This window comes from Penicillium rubens, assembly GCF_028828025.1.
Source record: "Penicillium rubens strain IBT 27055 chromosome Unknown utg000001l_segment0_segment0, whole genome shotgun sequence".
In the NCBI taxonomy this organism is placed as follows: Eukaryota; Fungi; Ascomycota; class Eurotiomycetes; order Eurotiales; family Aspergillaceae; genus Penicillium; species Penicillium rubens.
The window spans coordinates 3,201,172-3,223,015 of NW_026890599.1; the positions used below are offsets into that span (position 1 = coordinate 3,201,172).

General features: G+C 48.7%; 9 protein-coding genes across 9 annotated transcripts; 3 read left to right on the forward strand and 6 right to left on the reverse strand.

Moving 5' to 3' along the window:
- Positions 1 to 1,878: 1,878 nt before the first annotated feature.
- On the forward strand, positions 1,879 to 3,712 carry N7525_001268 (glycoside hydrolase family 71 protein; the record flags this gene model as incomplete). The annotated part of the gene is made up of 5 exons (XM_061211830.1): positions 1,879 to 1,881; positions 1,938 to 2,469; positions 2,522 to 2,747; positions 2,813 to 3,270; positions 3,324 to 3,712. 5 exons carry the CDS (start codon positions 1,879 to 1,881, stop codon positions 3,710 to 3,712), a joined length of 1,608 nt encoding a protein of 535 aa, XP_061071056.1.
- Positions 3,713 to 4,238: 526 nt separating this feature from the next.
- N7525_001269 (uncharacterized protein) lies at positions 4,239 to 5,058 on the reverse strand (the record flags this gene model as incomplete). The annotated part of the gene is made up of 3 exons (XM_002558094.1): positions 4,239 to 4,686; positions 4,750 to 4,889; positions 4,939 to 5,058. The coding sequence occupies 3 exons, from the start codon at positions 5,056 to 5,058 to the stop codon at positions 4,239 to 4,241; spliced, it is 708 nt and encodes a 235-aa protein (XP_002558140.1).
- A 440-nt stretch (positions 5,059 to 5,498) lies between these two features.
- Positions 5,499 to 6,769, reverse strand: N7525_001270 (mandelate racemase/muconate lactonizing enzyme family protein; the record flags this gene model as incomplete). Its single annotated transcript, XM_002558093.1, has 3 exons — positions 5,499 to 6,252; positions 6,316 to 6,537; positions 6,594 to 6,769. The coding sequence occupies 3 exons, from the start codon at positions 6,767 to 6,769 to the stop codon at positions 5,499 to 5,501; spliced, it is 1,152 nt and encodes a 383-aa protein (XP_002558139.1).
- A 1,803-nt stretch (positions 6,770 to 8,572) lies between these two features.
- On the forward strand, positions 8,573 to 10,156 carry N7525_001271 (FMN-dependent alpha-hydroxy acid dehydrogenase; the record flags this gene model as incomplete). Its single annotated transcript, XM_061211831.1, has 4 exons — positions 8,573 to 8,660; positions 8,714 to 9,474; positions 9,535 to 9,752; positions 9,817 to 10,156. The coding sequence occupies 4 exons, from the start codon at positions 8,573 to 8,575 to the stop codon at positions 10,154 to 10,156; spliced, it is 1,407 nt and encodes a 468-aa protein (XP_061071057.1).
- Positions 10,157 to 10,380: 224 nt separating this feature from the next.
- On the forward strand, positions 10,381 to 11,548 carry N7525_001272 (ketopantoate reductase family protein; the record flags this gene model as incomplete). Its single annotated transcript, XM_061211832.1, has 5 exons — positions 10,381 to 10,421; positions 10,471 to 10,564; positions 10,654 to 10,675; positions 10,730 to 10,926; positions 10,976 to 11,548. 5 exons carry the CDS (start codon positions 10,381 to 10,383, stop codon positions 11,546 to 11,548), a joined length of 927 nt encoding a protein of 308 aa, XP_061071058.1.
- A 652-nt stretch (positions 11,549 to 12,200) lies between these two features.
- N7525_001273 (DUF3433 domain-containing protein) lies at positions 12,201 to 16,071 on the reverse strand (the record flags this gene model as incomplete). The annotated part of the gene is made up of 3 exons (XM_002558089.2): positions 12,201 to 14,038; positions 14,118 to 15,932; positions 16,029 to 16,071. The coding sequence occupies 3 exons, from the start codon at positions 16,069 to 16,071 to the stop codon at positions 12,201 to 12,203; spliced, it is 3,696 nt and encodes a 1,231-aa protein (XP_002558135.2).
- A 606-nt stretch (positions 16,072 to 16,677) lies between these two features.
- On the reverse strand, positions 16,678 to 17,613 carry N7525_001274 (uncharacterized protein; the record flags this gene model as incomplete). Its single annotated transcript, XM_002558087.1, has 1 exon — positions 16,678 to 17,613. One exon carries the CDS (start codon positions 17,611 to 17,613, stop codon positions 16,678 to 16,680), a length of 936 nt encoding a protein of 311 aa, XP_002558133.1.
- Positions 17,614 to 17,805: 192 nt separating this feature from the next.
- N7525_001275 (uncharacterized protein) lies at positions 17,806 to 18,069 on the reverse strand (the record flags this gene model as incomplete). The annotated part of the gene is made up of 1 exon (XM_061211833.1): positions 17,806 to 18,069. One exon carries the CDS (start codon positions 18,067 to 18,069, stop codon positions 17,806 to 17,808), a length of 264 nt encoding a protein of 87 aa, XP_061071059.1.
- A 2,642-nt stretch (positions 18,070 to 20,711) lies between these two features.
- N7525_001276 (uncharacterized protein) lies at positions 20,712 to 21,838 on the reverse strand (the record flags this gene model as incomplete). Its single annotated transcript, XM_061211834.1, has 2 exons — positions 20,712 to 21,136; positions 21,652 to 21,838. The coding sequence occupies 2 exons, from the start codon at positions 21,836 to 21,838 to the stop codon at positions 20,712 to 20,714; spliced, it is 612 nt and encodes a 203-aa protein (XP_061071060.1).
- Positions 21,839 to 21,844: the final 6 nt, after the last annotated feature.

Below are 21,844 nucleotides of genomic sequence, written 5' to 3' on the forward strand. Positions count from 1 at the left end.
TATATCAATTTCAGAGTAGAATACATATGTACTGTCTTACTATCATTTCACAGATTACCGAAAATTACGTTCCTATAAGCTAGGAAAACATATACCGTACTCATAAAGCCATGAATTTTCCTGAAGCTCCCTAGATATGCTAGATATCATATATATAGCACTATACTATAAAGACAAGTCCCTATAGGCCTCACACTTACTATGGTGTTTTGGGATGGTGATTCTTGGCAGTAACTAACTTAACTAGTTAAAAAGGATCCATTTGATCTGACCAATCACAGAATGCCAAGCATTTGACCAAACTTGGAAAGGACCAAAAGGACATTGTTGTTTGCATGCTTGTTTGCATGCTCGTTACGGAGTACACAGTACATACATATGCCTGGAGCACAACAACACGGCTGAATCCCCTGTCCGAATACTTCCCGAGCGTAATCCAACTTTGAATGGGTTTAATGCCGGTTTAGGAAGTGGGAGATGAAGAGGCACGTGCCCATTTTGTACTAACTTGAAATCATCGACTTAGTCCCCAGGTTTCAACGTTGTTTCAATGTGTGTCAGCGGCAATGACGTAAATGAACGTTGTACACGCTTTCTTTATGAGATGAATTCTATTAGGTAGGTAGTATTGTGACAAGACCATGTGGCTTCTGAAGTTACAATTTCTACGGGGCGTAACCCCCGCAAATGTTACAACAATCTGCTGATGGTTTCTTCATATGTAAATAGAGGTAGTATTACTTTAATGTCCATTGAGTTTCCCGTAAGTACTTGCTGAGGGAGCCATCAAACTCTAATTTGAAGACCTCTCTTGGGTCGTACAGTTTGGTAGTCAGCTGCTGTATGGGGTTCTATTGCTCACATTTTTCTCCGAAAAGGACATTTTCATAGGTATGTATGTGTGAAAGGCCATAGCAATTTGACTTTGAGTTATTGTCCTTGCGCGTAAAATCCTGGAGGCTGCTTGCTTAACCCGGAGGTACTTTCTGTGATCTATACAAACATTCTTAAAGGTGCTAGTTTGGTCCCTGGGTTACATTCGGGAGGTTACTGATATAAAGCCGATGGGGTACGGTTCGGGGGATCTTGAGCATGTCTTCCGGTATTTTACTACTCTCATGTCGAATCACAAGGGCTTAGATATTTTACGACTTCTACCATTATGGATGATGGCAATGTATAGTTTTATAGTTTGGGCAAGTACAGTGCAGTGTAAAGAAAAACCGACTATCTGGTCATGTATTTATCCAAAAAAAGAACCGCATTTGATACATATTGAGAAAGTCACTGGTAGTAATGACGATTCTAACCCGCTTCAAGATGACCTTTCTACATTTTAATTTGTGTACGGTCACCGGCATGTATAACTATATAGAATTAAACAATCGCTACTACCCCAGGAATCATCCGGCGGCCACGCTGTACCTAATTGAAGCGGAAAACCGCGCAATAACGAGAACTTGTGAGCAATAGCGTACCCACTCAACGATGATGTCGCCCAAAGCTCTGTAACAACCACATGGTTCCTTCAATGTAAGGTTTTGATTGGGCTCGGAGAGATAACTAGCAAATATCACACTCCTCTTTCTGATGATTAAACTTCGTAGGTCAGCTGTGAGAAGCTCCGAGTCATCTGGAGAATGAAAGGGCTATTTAAAGGTGTGAGACGCGCACAAAACACATATCGATACCTGAACCAGAAGCAGGAAGATTTGACCCGAGGTGAACTAAGAGAACTTACAAATCATGATGAATATACGATTCATTTCGGGTGTCATTACTTTACTATCCACGATAGTCCATGCACTGTCTACGGGGAATCATGGCATACGTCATGCCAAAAGACAGTCGACAGACCGACTGGTCTTTGCACACTTTATGGTAAATATGCCCTCAGTTGCATTGTGTGTGTTGGACATATACTGATTATCTAAAAGATCGGAATCGTCAGCAATAGAAACAGCGCATCGGACTACGATGACGACATGAAACAGGCTAAATCTCTGGGCATTGATGCATTTGCTCTGAACATTGGCACAGATCCCTATACTGATCAACAACTCCAACTGGCGTACGACTCAGCTGCCAACAATGACATGAAAGTCTTTCTATCATTCGATTTCAACTGGTGGCATATTGAACAGGCCGGCGAAGTTGGCCAGAAGGTTGCCCAGTATGCTAGCAAGCCTGCACAACTTCTCGTCGATGACAAGGTATTCGTTTCATCGTTCGCTGGTGATGGAATGGATGTTGCAGCAATGCGAGCAGCAGTTGGAAAATCGGTCTTTTTCGCACCGAATTTCCACCCATCAACTGGGACAGATATCACGCCAGTTGACGGCCTCTTGAATTGGATGGCGTGGCCAAACAACGGAAATAACAAAGCCCCAACTGCAGAGCACAGTATTTCTGTCGCCGACGGGGATAAGGAATATGTCGATGCTCTTGGCGGAAAGGCTTATATTGCCCGTCAGTTTAGTTTCCATCGCAATTTGAATTAATTTTTCTGACTCTGACGCAGCTGTTTCCCCGTGGTTTTTCACGCATTTCGGACCCGAAGTTTCTTATAGCAAAAACTGGAACTTTCCGTCTGATCTACTGTGGTTTAACAGATGGAATGAGATACTTGAGTTGAAACCGCGATTTATCGAGATTGTGACATGGAATGACTATGGAGAGTCTCATTATATTGGTCCTTTGAGATCACCACACACTGACGACGGGGCCTCAAAATGGGTTAATGACATGTGAGAACTTCAAAACCAGCCGTGGAACCCTTCAAAGCGGGGGACAAACTAACGGACAATTACAGGCCCCACGAAGGATGGCTGGACATTTCAAAACCATACATCGCCGCGTTCAAAGCAGGCCAGTCGTCTCCAGACAGTCATATATCATCTGATGAGTTAGTTTACTGGTACCGACCTGCACCACGTGGGGTGAACTGCGACTCTACAGATACCTGCATGGTACCAGCGAACAATGGCAGTGGAAACTATTTCATGGGTCGTCCAGATGGCTGGGAATCCATGGCCGACTCTGTCTTCGTTGTATCATTGCTTACAGCCCCGGCTATAGTACAGGTCAACACCGGCGGGACTGTCCATACCTACGAAGCACCAGCCGGGGCAAGTGCAAAGGAGGTGCCAATGGGAGTTGGTGCACAAAGCTTTGAGGTCAATCGCGACGGCAAAACTATTCTGTCAGGGACCAGTTTGAAGGAGATTATCGACGGGTGCGTGTGTGGTTTGTATAACTTCAACGCCTACGGTAAGTGAAGATATAGCCACTGCTGATAGCCCCCTTTTAACTTTGACGTGCAGTCGGAACGCTTCCACCAGGATCCAACGATGCACTCCAGCCAGAAGGGCTCTCTGCCTTCACACAAGGCCTGCGTGTTCAGACATGCCAACCCACCCCCTCATTAGGCACAGTGCCTCCGGCTGCTCCATCTCCAAGTAAGAGCACCGTATTGCCAAGTTCTCCTCCGAGCACAACAAAAGCCCCTGGACCATGCTCTGCTATTCCGTCGACTGTCATCGTCACTGTGACAGTTACCGAGGCTATGACTCCACCAAATTCACCTCCAACCGGAACTTGCGGCGGGGGCGGTGGTGGAGGTGGTAACGGCGGAGGTGGAAATGGCAATGGGAACGTTGGAGGAGGAGGTGGCGGGGGCGGGGGCGGAGGGGGGGGGTGGTGGTGGGAGTAGGGCCTGCATTGCAGGAACAGGACCCGACAACTATAGCGGGTTGTGTTCGTTTTGTTGCAGCTATGGTTATTGTCCATCTGGGCCCTGCACTTGTACGCAGTATGGAACTCCAGTCCCCCTTCCGCCATCAACTGGAGCTCGTGGAGCGCCTCTTACCGGCGAAGACGACTCGTATCTGGGTCTTTGCAGTTTTGCATGTGATCATGGATATTGTCCCCCTACAGCATGCAGAATAGCTTGAGGATGGCTTATACAAGGGTTGAGAGGCATTTATCCCAATATGCCATCTACTTGTCGACATAAAGGCATGAAAGTAGTTGTTGTAGATCCGTATAGGTTGCAATTCTATGATATGTCTGCCATGGATCCATTTATATAGAGATTAGAAAATGTCAAAAACGGTCCTCAAGTAATAATTAGATTATCAAGACTTATTAAACTAGATTTTGCAGCAATCTCTTTGTGGTGTCGGGAATATTATTAGAAGGTAAGGAACACCAGGTAGGTGAATGGGGATCAAGCTCAGTCAAAGTAGCAATACCACCAGAGCCTGGGCTGCGGCACAAGCTAGTACGAGACTTGTAGGGCTTAACCTTGCAGCAGCACCTGCCGCGGGGGTAGTTGCCATGGCGGTATCAGCAGCAGTGGGTGATGCTGAACCCGTGGTAGCAGGAGCAGTGGGCGAAGCGTCGATGGTGGTAGCAGCGGCAGCAGCAGAGGTAGCGGCAGCAGCGGGTGACGCCTGGCTACCTGGCAGAACTTGACTAGCATTTTTAGCAGTTGACCCGGCATTTGCTGTTGCTAAGACTGCATCAGCAGTGGAAGTTATGGTAACCGGAAATAGCGTTATCTGGTCCCAACCGATAGTTGAAGTGCTGGTGCCGGGCGTGTCCGGCCCTTTCCCGGTGACAGTGTCTGTACAAGTATAAGCCCCCGTTGGGAGATCGGTCACAACGCAGACAACATGATTATATCTGTGGAATCAATGAGCAATCTAGTACAGCTTGAGGTAACGGTTGGGAGTTGAGTAAACGCACACGTTGTCAGCCTCAGCACTTATCAAGTATTCGACACTAGTTGGGGCTGAGGTCAAAAAGAGCCCAGGGCCCATGCCACATTGTGTGCTATTGGTGTTGCCGGGTGGGCAATTGATGCTGTATGTAGTTGTTGCTGATTGCTATTCAAAATTAGTTGGATATCCGTGGATCAATTCTATTGATACGAACCGCTGCCAAAACTTCACCCAACAACGGCTGAGGGTCGGCGTTTGGAATGAACAAAGAGACGACTGGATAGTCGACAGCAAGCCCCAGCGTTGCGAATGTCAGGAGAACTTGCAAAATCATTATGTGCTGGCGTCTCTCCGTATGTTATAATTGAATACAAAACAATAGTAGATATTTGCCATGCACCGGATTATTTGGAAAGGCCAGGGGTCCTACTTCTGAAGAATAAATTATATCGCCGATGGAGAAATTATCATCATCATTTTCTAAGCCTGTCGTGATATAACGGGAACTTCTTGCGGCTGTTGTTGTATATCGAGATGATGAAAATTGCATGTCATTCGGATCAAAGGCCGGCCATCCTCATCCTCATCTTAGCACTCAATATTACAAGGCGCTGAAAGCCAGGAAGAAGAAAACAAACAAGTAAAAAAGTCATGCTATGTATCTTAGTGATTCTGATCGTGATGTTGCTTCATCTGCCCTCTGGTGAATGCGCCGCAGGTCGAACAATTCCAACACACATTTATAACCGGAATATGCATATAATATCGTCATTATTACCACTCACGAATTGAGCCATCCGGTCCATAGAACTCCTTACACTGCCAAGGATCTGTCTCCTTGCTGATCTTCCGTACCATGTCTTCGTCAATCTCAATTCCCAAGCCGGGCTTAGAGGGTGCAGCAACATATCCCTCCGTGATATTAAAGACGGTCTTATCCACCAAGTAGCTGTTCAGATCAATATCCCCAGCTTCAACATTGTAATGCATGCCCAGCGACATCTCTTGGATGACAAAATTGGGTATCGACACGGCCACTTGGAGGGATGCTGCCAAGGCGATCGGACCCAGAGGACAATGAGGCGCGATAGCGACATCGTATGCTTCAGCCATGTTCGAGATACGCATAGTTTCGGAGATACCTCCTGCGTGGGCAATATCAGGCTGTAGAACATCTACCGACGAATCCTCCAAGAACCGCTTAATGTCCCACCTAGTGTATAAGCGCTCGCCGAATGCAATAGGAATCGTAGTCTGCTCGGAGAGTTGCTTGATCGCTTCGGGGTGCTCGCATAGCAAAGGCTCTTCGATGAATAGAGGCTGGTAAGGTTCCAGTGCCTTGGCCAGCTGCTTGGCCATAGGTCTGTGCAAGCGACCGTGGAAGTCCAGACCGGCATCAAGACCCAGAGCCTTCACCTGCTTCAATCGCTCTACGCAGGACTGTAGAACAGCCGGCGAGTCGAGCCAGTTGACATCTTCGGTGGCATTCATCTTGATGCACTTGAGGCCTTGGGCGATTCGCTCTTTCCTATTGACACAAGTTGTTAGAATTTCGCTTCCTTTCATTGTCCTTGGATTTCGGGGAACTCACGCCGCAGCCTCAACATCACTCGGTCGGTCACCTCCAATCCAGGCATAAACCTGCACCTTCTGGCGTACCTTTCCGCCCAGGAGCTCGTGGACCGGGACACCCAGCTTCCGGCCCTTCAGATCCCACAAAGCGATGTCAATCCCGGATAGAGCTGACATGAATACCGGACCACCCCGGTAGAACCCAAGCCGCCATATTGTCTGCCAAATGTGTTGAATATCACTGTCGGAGACGGTTAGCATTTTGGCTGTGACTCAAGACGATGGATTCAAGCATACTCCGCTTCGTATCCCACAATCCGAGCAATAATCTCATCGAGTGCCCCTTCAACAGCAAGAGAATGACCTTCCAATGTCCCCTCTCCCCAACCGAAGCGTCCTTCATCATCGGTGACTTTAACAAACAGCCAGCGGGGCTTCACACGGAAGTGCTCAATGGATTTGATCTTGGCCATAGTGGATTATGGAATTAAATTCTCGCGTATTGATTGATCCCGGAGCTGGAGCAGCAGAATCCGGAATGCGACCAAATTATATTCGTAGCTGGAGGTTCGGGACTCAACCCCACAGCATAAACGCATCCCACGCGGGGATCTCGGGAGAAGTCCGATCTGATTGCCGTGTATCAGTTCCCCCACGTCGGGGGGTGTTCAGTACAGTATAAGTGTCCCTTTAGTTTGAGGCGTTCATTGGTGGGAAAACTGCTGTAGCGAGGTGGGCCACTGCCATTTTATCTGACATATGGGCTATCATCCTTCTACCATCATCCTTCTACCATGAGATCATAAAGAAAGGACGTTAAAAAAGATATCATAGAGTACCTAGGTAGTCTTAATCAACTTATGTCAACATTCCTCCCCGTCCCGAGGTCGCCCCTGCCACAAGGTGTAGCTTCCATAATTTTCCCTCCGATGTTACTTTAAACCCCCCTTCGCCTCAAAATCCCCCGAAACATTTCATTCCTCACTTTCTATGCGGTTAGGTGACATGCTAGGTATTCCAAAATGGCTCACTCAACTTGACATTCATCGATGCTTGACATCCTCTTGATCACTGCACTGCACCACTTTCCTTGATAGTCAATTCTATGGTTTCTATCCGAGGGTCCCGACTGTCTCGATTAGGATCCCCCCGACGATCCTCACGGACCTACCCAGATTCAGATTCACTGCCATTGAGTCTACCCCGGTCAAGCTTCTGTGACCGAGCCCCTTGATGGAGCCTGTGGATCCGTGATCCGGGACAACGAGAAAAGAGTTCTTGGGTTCTTCCGCTAGGCGCATTCGACAGGCGTCGATCTTTTCGGTCACTATCGAATCGAATCCATCTTCATCTGGATTTCCGACCGGCATCAGTCTAAAGTTCGCTTGTCTGTTCGCCAGCTGTATGCATGACCATTCTGGCACTGATGCAGCTCAAGGGCCGTGAGTTCCTCTACACAGTACGTCCCGATACTTTGAGGGTAGCTCCTGAATGGCTACTTCCCACGGCTAGCACAACTCAACCGGGGAGTTTGATAAGGCCCCGAGGAGGAATTGGTGGCCGTATGAGTGGATTACTGTCTGCCCAACCAACAAGTTGACGGGGTTTTGCAATCTCCATAAACGGAATCCTCCTTCTCCTTCTCTTCAGCTGCGAACAACCGACGGCCATCGAAATAGTAGTGCCATTCGGACCCTCCGGTCGATTTCCATGCGGCCGTTAAATTCCGGAAGGCACAATAGTCTCTATCGCTGAAACGCTTCTTCAGACGCATTACCAGACACGGGACCTATAAAAGCCAACTTTTTCAGTCCTGGTAACTCTCTCTTACAAGACTCGTAGGGGCAAGGCCAACTCCATTTATTCTGGTGCACCAAAATCTAGGACGGCGGCCCTGGGGTTTATGATAATTCCAAATGAAGTAATTTTATCAGTGCCAATTATTCGTACAGGCAATGAGTAGATGCAATTATATACAGTCACCGTGTCAAGCCCACCAACACTAACACCCATTCTCCGATGCGGGCCACGTCAAGGGTCAAAAGCAAACGCCATTTCTTCCTCAGGGAAAGTCGATACATAGAATCCCACATTCCCCGCATTAGATGGGCGCAAAAAGCCGGAGAAATTGGCCCGTCTCCAGAGCTTGGAGCTGTGAACCCCCACGCTCGGATGGATTCCGGGATCGTCGACGGGTATGAGCGCGGGATAAGCAGTGTGGCCATTTTATGATGAGAATTTGCCAGTTGCAGTTGGCAAATATAGCAATATCCAGGATGAAACTCACTCGCCAGGAGATCAACCAACATAACAATCAGGAATCGTGTTGGGTGGCCATCCATGGGGCTGTGTACGATGTCACAGGTAGGGGAACCACAATCCCTGAAGGTCCTACGACCCCAGGCTAACTTCTGAAGACTTTTTGGACTCTCACCCAGGTGGTGCAGCTGTGATTTTGCGATGTGCGGGTAAAGACGCGACTGGCGATTTCGACTCTGTTCATTCGCTGGAGCTGTTGAGTGAAGCACTCCCTGAAAGCGCCCTCCAAGGCCATATTGATCCTGCTGAATTTGACACGGTAAAAGAAAAACAAGATGCGATGAATGAGAAGAAATCAAACCCAGCCGACGACGGTCTCCCACCATTGCAAACTCTGATCAATCTACATGATTTTGAACACGTTGCTCAGAAGCTGCCTGCTACAACATGGGCCTATTACTCATCCGGTGCAGACGATGAGATCAGCAAACGGAATAATGCCCTGGCATATCAAAAGATTTCCCTTCGTCCACGTATCCTGCGAAAGATACCGGCTGTCAATACGACCGCCGCAATCTTAGGGTACTCTACCACGCTACCTGTCTATATCTCTCCAGTGGGTCTTGCAAAACTTGCCCATCCGCAGGGTGAGTGTGCGCTGGCAGCTGCAGCTGGTAAGGACAGACTGGTCCAAGTTCTCGCAAACGGATCCAGCATGCCGATTGAACAAGTGATGAAGAGTCGCACCTCACCGAGCCAGCCTATTTTCCAACAATTATATGTCAATAAAGATATCAAAAAGTCTGTTGAGACTGTACGGCGAGCTGAAAGAGCTGGTGCTAGTGCTATTTGGATCACGGTCGACTCGCCCATGGTGGGGAAACGCGAGATGGATGAACGGCTGAATTTGAGAGTGACGGTATGGACTTTGCCCAGTAGATACCATTGGGCCGTTATTGCATTTACTAACGTGTTTCAGGCTACCGACAATAATACGGAAGGACAGGGCGTAGCGAAGATCATGGCCAGCTCGATATCTCCATTCATCGACTGGGAGATTCTCACATGGCTTCGTCAACTAACAGATCTCCCTGTTGTCATCAAGGGAATCCAATGTGTGGAGGATGCCGTGCTTGCCTATCAGCATGGTGTGCAAGGTATCGTACTCTCGAACCATGGAGGACGCTCGCAAGACACGTATGATATCTCCTGACGATGACCCCGTTCCTCATGCTATTGCTATGCTCACGTATATCAACAGGGCACAATCACCCCTTCTAACACTACTGGAGATTCGAAAGTTCGCGCCTCACTTGATTGAGAGCAAGATGCAAATCTTTATTGACGGTGGCATTCGCCGAGGAACAGACGTACTCAAGGCCATCGCACTAGGAGCAACTGCTGTGGGATTGGGCAGACCATTTTTGTTCAGTTTGTCTGGATACGGGGAGAAGGGAGTGCGACGGATGATTGAGATTCTGCGACAGGAAATCGAAACAAATATGGTTTTTCTAGGAGCGAGCAGTCTTGAAGAGCTGAGACCCGAAATGGTGAATACCAGTCGGTTGGAGAAACACTTGATAGCCAGTGTAAAGCTATAAATTAGATCAATCGCTTACCAGTCCCTTTCGCTTGAATATCAAATGCCAAGAATACTACCTCATCCCAAATTCCCCCTAATTGTCCGTGGAGAGTCCACGAGTCCACGAGTCCACCCCCACGCGGCCATCCTCCGATGCGGGGAACCTTGGAAGTCGAGTCTCAAAAAGAACCTTGGGATACAGCATACACTTCGTGCCTTGGATACACATTTGATCCGCACAAAATGGCAGACAAGATTGATGTCCTCGTCTATGGATTGGGAGCGTGAGTTCAGCCTCTTTCACAATAAATGGTATTATACTGACTTCTATAGGATTGGCTCCTTCTACGCCTTTATACTGAGTCGCTCCGATCGTGTGCGACTGACTGTCGTGGCACGTTCAAACTATGAAGCTGTTCAGGCAAATGTGAGTACTTTGGCGTGGATGAGGCTATTCCAGTATTAATATCCGGGCTCCGAAAGGGAATTACTCTCAATAGCCAAAATCATGGCCAGCATACCTTTCACCCACACCGAGGTATGTCAAATGTACACGATCCAAACCAAAATATCTTGCTGCTAACCCAACTAGTGGTAAAATCTGTCGCGGAAATTTCACCAGTCGACTACATCGTGTGCGCTCACAAGGCAATCGATCAGGATGAGGTGGCAGCCCTGCTACAGCCAGCCATCGACAGCAGGACTACAATTGTAGTCATTCAGAATGGCGTTGGTAACGAGGAGCCATTCCGAAAGCGGTACCCCGACACCTCGATCATAACCTGTGTGGTACGTTCTCTTCACATCGTCAATTCCAGTCTCGTTCTAACTTCCACAGACGTGGGTAGGAGCCACGCAGACAAGTCCTGGGATTGTCTCGCACACCAAATCCGAGGATATGCAGATCGGCTTATTCCCTAACCCCAAGGTCGAAAGCCAAGTCGAGCAACAACGACTTGATGCATTTGCCGATCTTCTCCGCAATGGCAAGACTCGGTTCCAGGTCCTTGAGGATATGCAGATCCAGCGATGGGAGAAGGTGGTTTGGAACGTAGCATGGAACTCGTTGACGACCCTCGCGATGGTGGATACACAGTCGTGGTTGAAGTCTTCGGAAGACGCGACACCTTTCACACGCCAATTGATGCAGGAGGTCATCAACGTCGCCCGTGGCTGTGGTGTACCGCTGGAAGATGGTCTGATTGACCAGCTTATGGACAAGATCAATGCCATGCCTGGGATTGGAAGCAGCATGCAGACGGATTGTAAAAGTGGACGACCAATGGAGATCGATGTTATCTTGGGCTTCCCAGTCCGGAAATCTCGAGAACTCGGCATCCAAGCACCCTTTTTGGAGACACTGTACGTTCTTCTTCGGGCGGTTGATGGTCGACTCAGGGCCGCACTGTAGGAATAATAAATGCGATACCTGATTTGGTTTCAATTCTATGACTTAAGGTTCGTTATAGACACTAGACCTCGGGACAATGAAACTTGTACTTAATCCCACCAAAATGAGACTCGTATTTGAATCATCCGTGATAATCCAATGTATTCAAGGGTCAGATCAGTTGTCCACTTCCCTTGCCACAGGGGAAATGCCATCCGTAGCGCCATATACTATACCCTTTTTGTCTCGCTTGATCTTTCACGCGTCGATTACAGAGGAAGTATGACTCGGGCAAGATGTTCGACATATGGTGATGTATATGAATGTAAATTTCTTGCCTGCCAAAGATCTTTCCCATGCAGGTGTCATATGACACTGTCGCTCCACATCGGCAACCTTCAAACCAGCCCAGACACGGGACTATGGGAAAAAGGCGCCCCAGAGGATATACACACGGTTCCGGATATTTTTACAATGCACCAATGCGACGCCTCCTCTCATGACGTCCAAAATGCAAGTGAACAAAGCGAGGACCAGCTTGCTTGTCCAACTGTCTATATGGGGAGGCTTATCAAGGTCAAAAACGCCCATGTCCCGATGAATATATACCCCCGAAACATAATATAGCGTATCCAAATCACAAGAAAATTCGTGGCACATAAAGGCAGGTTCGTCAGGGTTGAGTAGGAGAGGGTGATCTTCGGATCTCCTGTAGCTGAATTGAGGTGGTCTTATCCACCTCCACTGCTGACTCGCTGTCCGGGGTATCAGGAGGTTTGATATTCTCTGGTTCCTGGTCAACGGCGAACCTCCAACGGTTATCGGCGCCCATGAACATGCGGAAAGCGTAGCGTTTGTTCAGGGATACAAGGTGAGCATGCCGTTCAGCACTGCTCCAGCTGTGCGTATTTGTAAAATCATGAAGCATTTGGCTGTGCGAAATCCAGGGAATGACCGCTCCAATGGAGCGCGGCACGCGGGGTCCCCGGAATCGGCCGCGTCGCGTTCCGAACACTAAAAGCACAACAATCGTGTCGAAGGCAATGATGGCCAGAGCGATGGCAAGTGATGGACCGGACGGGACCATGCGCCAGGTAACGCGAGTAATGGTTGCATTTGTGGCCGGGACCGGGTTATCAAGAGATTCCAGATAAATATCGCGCCAAATTGAGAAGTAGGTGCTATAGACCCATTGATACACAGTACGAGTCATGTCGGTCAGAAGAGCGGGGTCGAGGGCGTCAAACTCAGGGTCTTCGCGTTCGTAGAGACGGGCAACAAGGAAGCCTGCCCAATCGTAGGAAGAAATATTATATGTCCCGGTCTGCATGCTAGTATTGCCGACAAAACTGCTAGGAATAGCCGCAAAGACTTTGTTGAACTGACCGAGACTCACGGTTGCATTGTCGTACATGGTCCCATGGGTGATAGATGTATTGGGAACAGGGTCATGCCGACTGATCTGTCCCTTCTGGTTGAAAGAGATAGAGTAGCTTTGCAACGTTGCCTGGGGTTCACATTGCAATGCAATCGTGTTGTTATCCGTGATTGGGGTGTCCGGCAAATAATCCCAACGGCCGACAACTAGAACCGTCGACGTCTGGCAGATGTCGGATTCCTCGTCATCATTTGGGGACAGAAAGTGAATAGATAGCGAGATACCTTCCTGTTTGCTCTTCAAGAGTGGCATGCGCGCCATGCATTCTATAGAAGAGTTGCCAAATGGTTCATATCGCCAATGTTGATGACCATCGCCTGTATCATGGACAAGAGCGTCGGATGAAAGAGGCTCGCACTTGAGCTCGGTTCCAACACCAAGCGTTGAGGCGCCATAAGTCACATCTGGGTTGCGATTCGTCACATGTACTGGGACGAAAGACTGGTATGGGCCAGTCCAAGACAGCATGGGGACTCCGCTGCTGATGCTGCTCTGAATCAAACCATACTCGGTGAATTCCTGGGCGAAGTCGGTCCCCCAAAGTATAGACTGGCTATAGTTCATTGATAAATCACTGGTATCCAATGTTGAGGTCGTCAATTTCTGAGTGAAAAGCGCGCCAGCAACAACAGTTAGAGCCATATTAACAACGCACGCAATTGATACTAGGCCCAGCAATGGTTGCCTGTTGCGCACGGACTTGAAGAAAATGGCGAGCGGACTTTGGGACGAATAGTTGAGTAACAGCGATGTCCGTGCCGGGGCGTTGCCGCGTTGCAGGTGGACCCAAGGCTCCAAGACTGTGAGGTTTCGGTGAATGGAGGTACATAGAGCGCCGACGGAAGATGCGACGATGGAGGGCAGAAAGGAAAGGACAATCTGGAACGAGCTCGAGTCGGACTGGGTTAGGTGGCTGAAGCGGCCGTTTCGAAGCAAAGATGAGACCACTAGTCCAATGAGGATAATCACTCCCGCTAGCGCTAAGAATTCAACAAGGAAAAAAGGGATCAGGAGAAAGTGAGGCATCGGATCAACACGGGTTCGGAGGTTCTCTCCAAGCTGGACAGGGGAGCCTGGTGATACAGTCAGTTACAGTTCTCGACGATGAATAGGATTCGAAGGATAAGGATGGGGGGGGGGGGCGGGACAAACCATCTTCAGCGAGAATCTCCAGCCTATTGCCAGAAGGGCCTGGGCGCCAGTAACACCGAGCATTTTTGAAGATACGACGAAGCTGCCGAGTAGAGAATTGATGAAATTCCGCCACTGGCGCTGCAAGGATGTTGGACGGGTGAAAGATATCAGCGGCAATACTGCACATGGCACCGATAGACCCTGGGTCACTTTGGAGAAACAGTTCACGAGAACTATACATGTAAAGGAGGTACACCGCAGTCAAAGTGGCCAGGGCAAGGATGAGCTCAGACCAAAGGGCCGCGAAGTCAACAACCGCAATAGCAACTTGGTTCGACAGGCGCTCAGCGGCGAGAATATTTGGTGCACTGTCGGGATCGAACAAGCGACTGAATGTGAGCACGAAAGTCTGTTTGACATCCCGCGCAATCTTGGATGCAAAGTCGGTCTCTGTCATGACTGTCGATGTGTCTAGCACCAGGACAGGCTGGAGATCTCCTATTTCTTGGCTGATAATCGGGAGTTCAGTTACAGTGCGAGCCCCGGTGGTAGCATTTTCACGAATGAAAAGCATGTCGCTGGTGAACGGAGCCCGCTGAGAGAGCAGAGCTTGGAAATGTTCAATGTTGAACTCTGCTGCTGTGAGCGCGCGGGTGGTGGCTTGATCGACATCGATAGATATGATGGAGCTGTTGGTGTGCATAGCCACACGAGCCTCCGCTTTATTATATGTGATATCACAGGCAAAGGCCATACCGGACGCGGAGTACTCGGTCGAGGTCGAAGTCGAGATTGGATTGGTCATATTGACTCCGATGAGCATACCATACAAATCATATGGGCTGCAGCCAAATTCGGTAAAGGCCTGGGTTCGATACGGAAATGATTCTTTGGCACCAGCCCCGATCATCGGCTCCCAATATCGTACTTGCAGGAAATCAGTGGTAGGAAAGAAGACACTCTCGTATTGAAAATCAAGGGCGCATTTGGCGGCTCCGTGTGCATCATTGAAATCAATACCACTGGCGTTCCATGAAATTGTTGGATATTCCGACTGGGGATCCTGGATAGCAACGTTCAGCTTGTCCCCGACAGAAACATTCTGGCAGGAAAGCTGAGCCCAGTACAGCGTCTGATCAACAGTCCACGTTGTACTCTCGTCTTGGCGACTATCGGGTATCTCCACGGGCGCCAAGGCGTATCTGGAGGATCGGGAACGGCCCAATAGATCATCTGAGAAGACAATGTCGCCATCGGCTTGCGTTGCGATCCAGCTCGCTTGTGTTCTCAAATCCACAAGGTCGGGCCAGCTTTTTATGGTTCTGTCGTCCACCACCGTCACCTCGCGCAGCTCCAGTACCGTACTCTGTAGAGCGGGGAGAATCATTCGGATCGAGAGCGTGACAAAGGAAACCCAGAATACGACCCAGTGGCGGCGGATTGCGGCATTGATCGGAGTGATAATAGTTTGACCGAAGTTGTAGTTGATGAAGAGGACGGTAGCCGGCGCTCCCTCGGGTCGGGACAACTGAAAGTATGGTTCCAGGCGGAGGACATCGAAATCGGTCACGGTCCATACCAAGACGAGCACGAGGGAGATGATGATAGGGAGGTAATTGTAGGCAAAAGATTGGGCGGCGTTGACATCTTCGGTATAGCTAAAAAAGACCAAACCCCCTTCGCGACCGCTATACTGTCGCAGCCCTTCCAGGCTCAGCAGCATCGTTAACATCAAACATATTAGGGAGATCAAGTATGGCGGGCGCAGAGCCACTGGGCGCCAACCTCGAGGTTGAGGGCGGACTAGGGGCAAACGAAACGGGATGAAACGACCTAGTTTACATCTCGATTAGCGTATACTCATATACCTCCGTGAGGCTCAACGGAATGCGAAAGGAAAAGGGGCGTCAGCCGACAACAACCACTCACCGATATATTGTGCCCAGCGCCCTACCCCGTCACTACCGGACATGCTGGATGAGGTCCCGAAGGCGGACGATGTGTTTGATACAATCCAAGCGCATTTCCAAGTCAAGTTTCAACCACTCAACAAGACTCTGCTGCAAACACAACAGGCCATAATTCCACAAAGGGGGTGAGAGACAAAGGTTCAAAGAGACGGGATAAGAAACCACTAGTAGAGCCCGCGAAACCGGATGAAAAGAATCCCAAAGCCAAGAAAACGAGCTTGAACATGACGAAGAAGGGGAGAATCGATTTTGTTGTGGCTGTGCCGTCTGTGCCTGTATCCACACGTGGGGCGGATTAGTCCTCAACAAGACCCCGATCGACTTCACACGATGTGGAGCACATATTCTATTGACTTGAGGACATTAATCTGGAATTCTCCCATGTGAGCTCAAAATATACTGAGATTTCAATTGATCTTCTAATAGTACACTCTGGTCCAATCCAACAATAACATCAATCATCAAGGTACCCCAATTCAAACGAGCGACGATTAACGAGCGACGATTAGAACAATATCTGAAAGAACCTCATAGTTTCACAACTGAACAACGGTCAACTGCTACGGTTCACAGAGCTGGCAATCATTGTGAAAAGCAATGACCAGTGTTCAGACCAGAGGACGGACAGATGACGATGTAACACCGGAGGAAGAAGCATAGCCGGGAGGAGAGGCAACACCAGAAGAGGAAGCAGCCACAGATGAGGAAGCGAAATGAGTTCCGAAAGGCTTAGGCAAGCCAGTTCCAAGTGGAGCGGTCGGAGTGGGGGTAGCAGTGGGGGTCAAGAGAGGAAGGCTCTCGTCGGCGCGTTTCTGGGCACCCGCAGAGGCTATAGCGCTACCCACGGACTGGGCATCAGCCAGCAGGGACGGAAGGTCCGTGGGAATCGACAGAGACTCACCGCGCTTCTGAGCCCCAGCAGAGGCCAACGCAGCCGCAGCCGACTGAGCATCAGAAAGCAACGAGGGAAGATCGGTAGGGATGGAGAGCGACTCGCCGCGCTTCTGGGCACCTGCAGAGGCGATAGCACTGCCGATAGATTGGGCATCGGCTAGAAGGAATGGCAGGTCTGTAGGAATTGAGAGAGACTCGCCGCGCTTCTGGACACCCGCAGAGGCGATAGCGCTGCCCACGGACTGGGCATCAGCCAGCAGGGACGGGAGGTCCGTGGGAATCGACAGAGATTCGCCGCGCTTCTGGGCGCCAGCACCGACAGAAGCGAGAGCTGCAGCCGCTGACTGAGCACCGGAAGCCAGGGACGGGAGGTCCGTCGGGATGGAGATGGCCTCTCCGCGCTTCACGCCACTGCCGCTGGGGATAGGCGCCGAGGTTAAAGGCCTAGATCCAGAAGATGGAGTGGCAGATGACGATGGTGCCTCGGTGCTGAATGCATTAAGGAAGCTGGGGAGAGGCTGATCGGTTGACAGATGAACCGGAGTCGATGCAGCAGAAGAGTTGGATGCAATGTAAGTGCCGCTAGAGAACGGAGCACCCATGGCAGAGCCGGAAAGAGCGAGAGCAAGTGCGGCAAATGAGGTTCTCATTGTGAAGAGACTGAAAAGAAATAATGGAGTATTGAGAAATGAAAGATTGTCGGTCAACAAAGCTCGCACAGCGAGGGAAGTTTGCAATGAAATGAAGATGATGGTATACAGAAACGATCTCGGATCTACTTGATGAAAAGAATCGAATGGAGGGATTCCAGGGATTTTATATCTTTCGTAGGCCGTAGCACATCATCGCTTCTCCGGAATAAACAGCCATTGCTTGTGTTCGTACACGTGGGTCTGTTCCTCCATGCTTATGTTCCCTATCTTGAGAATAGCCCTCGACTGGTCGAGAACGGACGATTGCCAGATCTCGTCATCGGTTAGATCTATTCGGGAAGGGTTCACAATATCCGAGCCCGGGCTGATAAACTTGCTTGAAGTCTCGTGCCGATCAACTACTCGGTTGGCGCTTCGGTTGGAGTGTCCCTGGGGTATACCAGTGGTACACATAGGGCATGACCAACGGTCGAAAAGTCACAAAATTGTAAAGCGTACGAGGCTGCCGATCATCAATTCATGGGATTGTTCATTCCAAGGTTATATCCCACATCTACATGGTATTTGCCAATTAGAGCCGGATATCGAAGTTTGGGCGTACACGTGCGACTCCCGATGTTCCCAAGGTTGGGCTCATAGTGGGACCGATAGAGCCCCGATAGACGCATTTGGAATAAGCCCCGTGAATATGGGGAACTATTTGTGGAGAGAACATTGGAGATCCAGCGGTTCGCAGGGCGAGAAAATTGAGGCGACGACCCACCATTTTAGAACAATATATGGGTAACGGAGATGTGAGAATTGGAGAATGAGGAATTTATATCCGTGGTCTCTATAGATCTGGTTCGCAATTTGTATTGTCCCATCTCCACTCTGATATCTGCCCTGCCGGTTGAGTTTTCCGATCGGGGAAGCCCTGCCGAGGTCCAACCCGGCATGCCTACCTAGGTAATTTACGGGCGAGGCCTCTGCTTGAGTGTGTATCGAGATACAGACATATTGGGGCACTCTACGAACATCCAATCATAAATGCCGGGTTTTAATTGGCCATTCTTTATATGCAGTCTTTGGGCTGAACATAATACTGCGGTGTCTTTTTGGATGGCTGTCTATTTTACTACGTTTTCTTCGCGCTGTTCCTAGAAATATTATACTTAGCTATGATTGATAAAATAACTTCATCTTAAGGGTGCTTGGGTATGGCAAACCGGTTGGTTACATATGTAGGGTTATAGGGGGTCCGGGCTCCAATAAATATACAACTTCAGGCACATCTCCAAGAACCCAACGAAGCTTCTACAACGTCTCTGAAGCCCCCAAAACAATTATTTTCCTCGTCAATAGACACTGTATATCCTCTTCAGTTTTCTTTTACCCCTTGGAAACTAAGATGGCTACTCATGGCAGTACGATGGTCACTTCAGTCCTGGCCAACTTAATCTTGATACCACTTGCCGACTCATTGACCAACAGTGCTCTTGGAGTACTCATAGATCCACCCTGGCCACTGATTCCAGGATTTTGGAATAGGTATTGGGAGCAGCTTACGTGCTTATTCCTGGTATGCCCTTGAATTGCTCAGAGCATCCATTCCCTTCAACGAGCAATTAACAAATCCAGAGTTTTACTGTTTTACTCTCAGCTCTTATTATAAACACCTTGGATGTCGCTACCGACTTGTCTTTATTGCCTTTTTGGGCAAGTCAGATCACGGATGACGTCGCTGGTCGGATCATTCTGCTGGTTGCTTCGCTTGAAAGTGCAGGGACTTTGGTTGGTATAGGGACTTTGGTTGGTATAAGGACTTTGTGTCCCATTTATCAGTGGAGTGTTGGTTATACTTCACTTGCTGGAGGGTTCCTTATTGTATCTGTGCTGTAAGTCTTTTTCCGTTTTCTACCGTTTGTCAGACATGTGTTGATAGATCAGCCTATCTACCTTGGGCACTGAAGCTCAATCCTGCCATATAGAGTTGTAGAACACTTATTGCGATTACGCCAATAATTGTGCTTTGTTGAATGCTGAAAACAAGGTGATGAAGATCACTCCCGGTAACTTTCCTAGGTACTTAAACGCTCGGAGATCCCCCGGTCTACCCTATGTGCCTGGGAGCTATCACAATCGTAACAAGAGTTCGTTTTTCGATGCCGGAGGGAGAATCTATGTTCCCACTGCCTAAGAGTACATGCAAACTGGACTTGGCGTGTCTAACATGCCCCTTAAGGCTCCACTTAAGGTGGATCCGGGCTGAGGGCTGTTTTTCATTTTTAGTTTCATTTCCTTTTTCTTTTGCAGGTAACTTGCTTGACTTCAGTTCCACGCCGCTTCTGTGCTTAACTTCGTTATGGGTGAAATTTCCGTTATCTCTTCTGCATCTAATGCAATGGACAACTGCCCTGTCCCTCTTGGTCTGCCGGAGCTCATATTACAAAAGATGGGGTACTACCAGCATCCGGTCTAGTATGTCTCCATTCCTGGCCACAATCACCTGTTTCATCGTTCTAATTTTGTGCTTAATAGCGTCACGGTTTGTCTTTTGGCATCTCCTCTTGTGGTGTTGTATCCTATTTGCCGTCAATATTGTGATCCAGACTCATGTCGCTATTATCGCTCCATCACTTTTTATATACTCGTATTTTTCTTCATCTTTGTTATTTGGCGAGCAATATATCGGAAGGAGAAGGAGAACTCCCAAGCTATACGTGTGACAGGGACGCAGCAACAAGAGGAGCAAGCAGAGAATGTTTAAGTTTTGTTCGGGATTTGGGATTTCTTTACAAGTAGACTATGGCTATTGCTCGCCTACATGTGTTGAAAGAACAGACTATACAGTTGACTTGATTGTGGAAGCAAGGAAGCAATAGAGGTAGCCTAAAAAAACGACACAGGAATAGGGTATATGCGCGCATGTTCGATGGGACCTGCGCCCTTGAACCCCCTCCACAAAAAAATATAAATATAAATATAAATAGAAAAGCAAGAAGCAAATAAACCGCAATCAACGGGCCATAGAAACAAACGGTGAGAAACGGTTGAATAAAAGTGTCACCTCGAACCACATATTATCGGAGGTTGAAAGCAAGGCAGGACAAAAGCTAAACAACGTGGTAGCCTTTGTCCAGCAGATGGTCAACTGCGATAATGGAACAAAAGTCCTTGAAAGTCCCTGAGGTGTGGGCATAGCGAAAGAATCCAAGAACTCTTCGGTTCGCATCCCAGATTGGCGACCCACAAACTCCATCGACGATTTCGCGGGTAGAGTTTTGGCCAAGGTAGACCCAATGACAACGGATCCATTTTTGCTTAGGCTCATGAGGATCATCGCTGGGGATGCGCATGATGGAGTGTGCCAGCCGTGTCCCTTCCATATACCCAGAGAATGGGCTATCCAGGAAAATCTCGTCGCCGATTTTTGTCTCTCCCGCCCGAATAAAGTCAAGCAGCTTGAACGACTCGCTTGGAACGACAGTGTTTTCAAAAGGTTCATTGAGGAATTGCACTCCGTCATTGAGCTTAACGACTTTGGTAACGAATAGGAATCAAAGGGCCATTGTCGTGCGGATCGTTTGTCAGGTAGCAAGGTACACCGGCAATCTCCTGAGGCCATGGCATAGGCGGTAGTTCATCATCAAATCGATAAACTAGAACTCGATTGTCGAACTCGATTGCTTGGGTTTTCGGAAACACGTCGAAGAGGAGTTTTTCATTTTCAGGTTCAAATTATTTTGAAGGATCTTGTCGAAGATCAAAGGGCATTGATATCTTTCGAACAGATCGCAAGGGAACTTGGATATCGAAGCGAAAATCTTTCTCAACGTGTGTCGGACTTGAGTTGGTGTCAAACTGGGGTATGGCCTCCATTAGGCTATACACATTAACCGTGGTTTTTGTGTTAGTCGAGTGGAATAATGCCGCATTTTATTCCAGCAGTTGGTAACGCCAGTTTCACCTTGTCGATCCTCGGACGATCCTCTCCCTAAATCATTTAGTTAGTTATAAATACTTTGGATTCACGTTGATATCAAATTCACTTACCCACATGCTTGACGGTGAAACCCTTTGGAACGCATTGATCGATTGTATCAGATGCGGAGATGAAGATCAGGTCTTTCGACCGCGATGATTCCGGTGAGGGAATCGTCTTTCGTCTCTTACATGTGTGGAGATCTTCGGCTGATACACGTCTGGGTGTGGCAACAAGGATTTCTTGTTGAGACTGCATTCTGAT